Source organism: Carassius auratus, chromosome 24, assembly GCF_003368295.1.
Source record: "Carassius auratus strain Wakin chromosome 24, ASM336829v1, whole genome shotgun sequence".
In the NCBI taxonomy this organism is placed as follows: Eukaryota; Metazoa; Chordata; class Actinopteri; order Cypriniformes; family Cyprinidae; genus Carassius; species Carassius auratus.
Window position 1 is genome coordinate 2,662,164 of NC_039266.1, and position 7,562 is coordinate 2,669,725.

General features: G+C 35.5%; 1 long non-coding RNA gene and 1 gene segment (V, D, J or C); one reads left to right on the forward strand and one right to left on the reverse strand.

The window, feature by feature from the left end:
* Positions 1-2,916: 2,916 nt before the first annotated feature.
* On the reverse strand, positions 2,917-3,792 carry LOC113042064 (Ig kappa chain V region 3374-like). The segment is given in 2 exon segments: positions 2,917-3,481; positions 3,579-3,792. Coding segments are annotated over 2 exon segments (384 nt in total).
* A 132-nt stretch (positions 3,793-3,924) lies between these two features.
* On the forward strand, positions 3,925-5,526 carry LOC113042065 (uncharacterized). 2 transcript variants are annotated; one of them, XR_003275532.1, is made up of 3 exons: positions 3,925-4,052; positions 4,200-4,294; positions 5,108-5,526. It is a non-coding gene; the product is annotated as an uncharacterized LOC113042065 (long non-coding RNA). The 2 variants fall into 2 exon arrangements; XR_003275531.1 differs by having other exon boundaries at positions 4,009-4,294.
* Positions 5,527-7,562: the final 2,036 nt, after the last annotated feature.

The following is a 7,562-nucleotide window of genomic DNA, read 5'->3' on the forward strand; positions in this document are numbered from 1 at the left end:
AAAAAATTAAACATTTAATTAAACTATCGATTTTCAGGTAGAGGTGTATTCACATCCGTAAGGATAGGTAAACAATCGTTTTTAAAGTTTCAACACTTTGTGCGGTTGTTTAATGTCTCAGTCCACCACAGCGCTCCAGGAGGCTATAATGGCAGCACTAGTGTGAGGACATGCGATGTTGTTTGAATAAATATTGCTTTCAGAAAGCTTCTTTACTGAAACATTAAAACAGACATGACATTCACATACCTCACAATATTCACGTACATGGAGGGCTGCTCTTCAAACCGTTAGTTCACCAAATAATTAAAATGTTTATAATTTACTCTCCCCATGTTTTTCCAGACTCATACAAAATCTGCTCATTTTTTGGAAAACATATGAATATATTTAATATTCTCTTTTTGTGTCCTCCATTGCTGGTCTGGGAGACCAGTATTTTATTTTGAACATACATGTTTGCTATCATATAATTTAAGATGTATTCATATATAAATATCAGAATTTACTTCTACAATAACTCTATATTTATGAAGCTTGAAAATACTGATTATTTAAACTATAAATGGATTAACAAATATTATGAGAAAACTAAAAATATATTAATTTATGTTGTAAAGACAGACAAAAGTCTTATAGGTTTGGAATGACTTGAGGGCAAGTAAATGATTTTTTGTGTGAACTTTACCTCTAAGAGCGAAGACCAAGAATGATGACTCTCCAAATCAGACAAGACAACTCCAAACTTGGTTTGATTTCTGCAATAAAAAACACAGACATCAATGGTCTTAATGAAATGAGCACGTAATCATGCTGTTGTTGCATCAAAATGTGAAGTAAACCGGCAGGAGACAACAGAAACATTTATTTTCTAAAAATAACTTACATAAAATCTCAAAGGACCGATGCTCTCCCATGTCTCTTGCTTTTAACATCTACAAAAACAAAAAACAAACATTATTTTACCCTTAGTAAAACACAACAACAACTGATAACATGAAATTATGAAGTTTACTTGCCTTAAATGATCTTTCCCTCTCTTCAGAAGAAGCTGAGAAAACCACCTCCCCACACAAGAAGACTTCTGTGTCCTTAACTCCAGTTAGTTTGAGTTCTGCAAAGAGGGACATCAATGGTTTCAATAAAATATTAACATATACATACATATATATACATATATATATACACACATACAGACATATATATACACATATATATATCTATATATATATATATAGATATATATATATATATATATATATATATATATATATATATATATATATATATATATATATATATCTATATATATAGATATATATATCTATCTATAGATATATATATCTATAGATAGATATATATATAAAATCACACTGTTTTTGCATCAAAATGTGAAGTTAACAGGCAGGACACAACATAAACATTAATTTTCTAAAAAAAAAAAAAAAGTAATAATAACTTAACTTACATCAGTCTCAAAAGAATGAAGTTATCTTGTCTCTGGATTGCAACATCTAAAAAAACAACAACATTATTTTAGTCTTAGTAAAAATAAAGATAACTTGATGTTATTCTGAAGTTTACTCTCCTTAAACCGTCTGTCCCTCTCTTCAGAAGAACACCTCCTCCTCCTCCTCACACAGGTCTCTGACTCCTCACACAAACAGCTTCTGTGTCTTTAACTCTCAGCGCGAGGACAATGAAGGAGCTTGACAAGTCTGAAATATTACATGTAAAACATACTTTTAACAGTTACCACTTCAACAGCTTCAAAATAATTATGCTAGTCTTTACTACACAATGCCGTTTCCTTTAGGAGACAAACATACATTCACATGAGCGTAACCATGACCATAACCGTCTGTTAACGCCTCAAAAAGTACAGATAATGTAAAATCTTATGTAAATATGACAAAATACATTCACAGACATTATATTAAAAGTACATCCTCCGTTCAGTACCGTTACATGAGGCAGTTAAGACCTCCGTGTCTGAGGCGAAAATCGCGTCCGTTTTTTTTAAATATATATATTTATAACGTTAAGCTCCTTTGTTTCCGCCTTTCATAAAACCTTCCGCCTTTCATACAACCAGGTAAACAATAAAAGATAACTTTACAATTGGAATATTTACATACCATAGTCTTTCACTCGCTTCTATCACGCTGAGAAAATGGCGGCTGCTCACACTGGAGACGTACGATCTTGACGTGACGTGCGTGCTCTCCTTCACGTCCGCGTCCTCAACCCAGACCCGCTGGGTTAAATTTATTTAAAAAAAAACCTTATTTTCAACCCAAACTTGGGTTAAAACATCCCAAAGTCCAATCCAACGGCCTCAACCCAGCAGTTGGGTTGAAAAAACAACCCAGCGTTTTTTAGAGTGTATTATTTGTGTGTAAAAGTGATATTTAAAATGAACAACATTTGTAGGTTTAATGCCTAGCTCAATTTGGGTTAATTTTAACGTAGAAATGCATCGTTTCCCCACATGGCTGCACTCTGCGAGTTTATTTTCTGCCAGCAGGAGGCGCTAAGAGCGGGAGAGGTAGGTTTCTCCGGTAACGGCTGCAGAGCGGTACTGAGCTCACAAACGCTGCCTTATCAAGCATATGCGAAATGATATCGAACATTTTCTAAATACAGTAGTTTTCCTTCTGAAATACAGTGATAAAAAAAACACCCGCTCTGTTTTTTTAAACCCTGCAATATAGTCATTTTAAACTATAAAAAAGGCAACCCAGCAGGCTGGGTTAAATATGATAACCCAACTGGTTGGGTTAAAACAACCCAGCGCTGGGTTCGTCCCTTTTTGACCCAGCGCTGGGTTGTTTTCAACCCAGCAGTTTTTAGAGTGAAGTACATGCTTGAAATATAACAAAGAGTGCAAATAAAACAAATGTGCAATTAACTCTTATTTTGCACGAATATGCTGGTTTGCACTTTACAGTATGACTGTATTATTAGAAAGAAAAAAATCTGATTGTCAAAACTCATTTCTATTTTCAAATATAAAATACAACAAAGTTTATATTAGGACTATACTGTATTAGTGTTTCTTCTCTGTAGAGTGTGTGATAGTGTTTGATCAGCTGCAGCATCAGTTCAGTCACTGTGACTCTGACTGACACAGGTTTTTGTACCACTCACAATCACTGTGTGAACACATAACCACTGCTGATGCTGTGGAAACTCAGACAGTAATAATGTCCAGCATCTTCAGTCTGGACTCCACTGATGGTCAGAGTGAAATCTTTGTTAGATCCACTGCCACTGAATCTAGATGGAGTTCCTGACTGAAGAGTGCTTGTTCTATAAATCAGGCGTTTAGGAGCTTCTCCAGATTTCTGTAAGTACCAGGACACACAGGGTGGGCTGCAGGCTGTAGCAGGAGTACTGAGTTTACAGCTCATCACTACATTTTCTCCTGGTGTGACAGGTTTCACTGGAGTCTGAGTGACTGTGATCTGAGCTTTACACCCTGAAACACAAACATTTATTAGTCCTAAAAATATATATATTATTTGACATATAATGCAATTATTTAATGTAGTTTATTTGAAATATAGACTATTCACCTTGTAGTATAAAGCAGTATGAAAGAGTCCAGATGAAGATGATGATGAAGGTCATGTTGATGAAGATTGTTGTGTGTGTCAGTGATGAAGTGTTAAACTCACAGCACTATAAACACTCTCAGAGCACTGAAGCATCTGATCAATATGCAAACACACTCACATCATTTACCTGGAGACAGTCGCTCATTAACAGACACAAAACACTGTAACTAATTAATCTTTCAATATTATATATTCTAATAGCCATTCTGTTATAAATGTACTTCTGAATAAATCTACAAGACAAACTTTAGTATTTGATCCTGACTCTCTCCTGTGAGACTCTGAGAATATTTTTGACTGTAGTTTGATAGAAACATGATTAATGTTAATTCATTAATTTGATGTCAAATCCGTGGATGTTGTGCAGGTTTTTACAGACATGAGGATCATCACACGTGTCTCTGTCAATCACTGAATCAACTGAGTTTGATTGTGAGTCACGTCACACTTGATATAAAAGTGAATTTCTTTCAATAATTGAGGTTGATGTTTTAGTAATAAGACAGATGAAGTAAATGCAGGTGATGTGTGCTGTGAGTGTGTGTTTGTTGGAGACTCAGTTGATGTGTGTTTGTTCAGTTAGTGAAGCGTTCAGGAGGTTTTTGTTCAGCTGCTCTATTAGTTTGTATCACTGTGGTGGACTTTCGGCAGCGGCACCAAACTGGATGTTGGCAGTAAGTCAATCATCATTTCATTATTAATACAACAACTGACTGACAAACACTTTGTTACGCTATAGAAATGATGCATGCTTGTTTATTTATTTCTATATTTATATATATTTATATTTTTAGTTCACATTGAATGTTTAGCAATCAACATTGTAAAGATGGTTTTGATTGTCATGGCATTTTTTATTTCATCCAGTAAACTATAATAATTTCTGTTAATTTGATATTTATTGATTATTAAATTTTAAATGCACTGAAATCAATGTTATATGATTGTCATTTTGGCACCACTTGGATTGTACTACGTGATAATTAAAAAAATAAATAAATAAGATAATTAAAAAAATAATTAAAATTACATTTTCTGATTAGTGTGTTGAATTTTAAGTAGCCTGCATATATTTTAAAACTGGAAATGGCTTAATTGTATTTTTTGTTAAAAATAATATTTGAATAATTTATTTTTAAAGTTATAATACACATCCCAGACATTTTGTTTTATTTTCTATTTTTAAAAGCACATTTTTGTATCTGATTTTCTCATTCCGTCATCAAAAACAAAAACTTACTTTTAACCAAAGTAATATTATATTTGATAATGAAAATGACTCTTAAGTATATTAATATATTTCCCAAAACATGCGTTGCTTTGCTGATCACAAGTTTTGTAAAAAATTATTCAGATGACTTGCAGTTTAATGTTGTTAAAATGGCCAAGAAAAGATATCATTGTATTAACTGTTAATATATTTTTCTGAATCTGAAAGGAGGGAAATTATTTGTTCTTGACTGAGGTGAGTGTTGTGTGTTTGTCAGGCGTCACTCGTCCTAAAGTGAGCGTCCTGCCGCCCTCCAGTGCAGAGATCTCCTCAAAGAAGACAGCGACACTGGTGTGTGTGGCCAGCAAGGGCTTCCCGTCAGACTGGAGCCTGAGCTGGAAGGTGGACGGGAGCAGCAGGTCTCAGGAGAGCAGCGCTGGGCTCCTGGAGAAGGACGGTCTGTACAGCTGGAGCAGCAGCCTGACTCTCTCTGAGCAGGAGTGGATGGAGAGCGTCTCAGTGAGCTGTGAGGCCACACGGAGCGGTCAGCCTGCGCTTACTGGACACGTGACGAGACAGCAGTGTTCAGAGTAGATCTGCTGCTCTTCTCACTCATGTCTCACATGGAGACTAACAGCACATGAGCGACTCCTTCATTCTCCACATCCAGCTTCAGTCGCTCGCATCTGCATCTGCTCTGCTTTGTGTGCTTCATACAAGACTATGTGTGTGATTTTATTAAAATTCAGTCGTTAAATAAAATATAATTGTGACTTTGTGTCCCTTTTTTGTAATTCTTGTTTAAGGTCTTTCACTGAATTAGGGGTATTTAGCTAATGTATTATAAATAAACTTAACTCAGTGGACCATGAAAACACCTGCATATTCAGTATCTTCTCTATTCTCAGAGGAACACAATCACGAATGCAAATATGAGTTCAACATTCAGTTTCACAGTTTGAGTCAGTATTCTGTGAAATGAGTTTGACTAATAGAGAGAAAAGCATGCTATCTAATAGTTTATAAAAATGTATAAAAACTATAATAATTATAGGGCTGTACAATCAACAGTCCTGTGGATAATAATTAAACAAGAAAATAAATAAAACAAGAAAACATAAAGTACATAAAAGTACACACAAATAGAAATAAAGACATATATTTGAGAACAATTAACATTTAGTAAACGAGCTGTGTCTCCCCCTGTGGTAAAGAAGTCTTTTTTAACCTATTTCTCTGGAAATCCTATCTTCGAAACTGCATTTAACCAATAGCATTTAAGTTCGGGCTGTGAAACCATAATTTTATTGGTTGGACATATTGAAAGAACACGCCCCTTTTTTTTTTTAAGTTTTTGAATGTGAACGCGAAGTGCATGCATGCCACTGAATGAATCATCTCATTAGTGAAGCAACTGAACGCCAACCGCTGTCGTAAAATAAAATGCATGTCTATGGTTGTAATGACGCATAACCTGCAGAAGGAGTCACTTAATGAATCAGAGAAGGATTCTGAACACATTTCTTTAGTGAACAGATTCAAAAGTGATTCACCAAGTGAGTCACCAAGATGAACAAAAAAAGTCATGATTTTTATTCAAAAACACAAATCAAAGTTTGTTTAATCAAACTTAATCAGACTTAAATTTCAGTGTATACCTCACAAATGGCTTTAGAAAGTAATATCATTTTTCAGTTCTGGACCATGGCAATTGTAAGTTATGTAACCAGTGGTGTTTTATTGAAAAGGAGCAGCTTGGACATTCTGCTAAACATATTTTGTGTTCCATAGACGAAAATATATGGGTCTGGACAGGGGCGTAGCAACCGGGGGGGACGGGGGGGACACGTCCCTCGCACTTTTAGAAACAGGTGATTCTGACCCCTGCTAATTATTTTTTTTAGGATCCAGCGTGAATATTTCCTGTAGTGTTCTCTGATTTGTTACTTAGATTTGAGTGAAGTAACATTCAGCCAATCACAGAGCGAATCATCTCCTGGGCGCGTCTGCTATGAGCTTCAAATCTCTTGTTGCTCTTCTGAATTTTCGTTCGTTCGTTTGTTCACTTTGCTATTAGGCCGTCTGGGATAAAATGCACCCCAGAAAAAAGCAAAGGACGATAACATCCTTTTTTCAAACACACACTGTAAGTATGTTACAGTATGTCGCGATGACACGAATCGCGCAATAAAGTTTTCATGTTATGATTTAACCTATTGAACCCGTATGGACCTCGTCACGTCGCGCCGGATTCAGTGTGTTAAATGCTCTCCTAATTGTCGCTTTGGATAAAAGCGTCTGCTAAATAAGACGTAACAATATTATTGGTTTCTGCTGTCTTTTGTTTGTCTACGTGCTGCTCGCGGAGTAAAATTATCATTTCACAATAAATCATATTTGTTTTGCAACGAATATCTTAAAATACTTTATCAAATTTTATTCTTTTAATTCATAACTGTTACTTTATGTCCTAATGGTGTAGGAAAGGCAGGCTGTGACGTCACTGGCAGAGAGAGGGGGCAGTTGCTCAACCTCTCCAGAATGTGTACAGGTGAGATTTGTATAAAAAAAAAGCAGATCGACTATCTTAAAGCTGCGGTAGGGAACTTTTGACGTCTAGCGGTTAATAAACAGAACTGCTTGCGTCTTGCGGAAGAACATCGTAGCCGGAACTACTTCTCTCTGTTTATGTCTATGAAGAATCACAAAGGTACTGGGTTACTCCGCCGCGG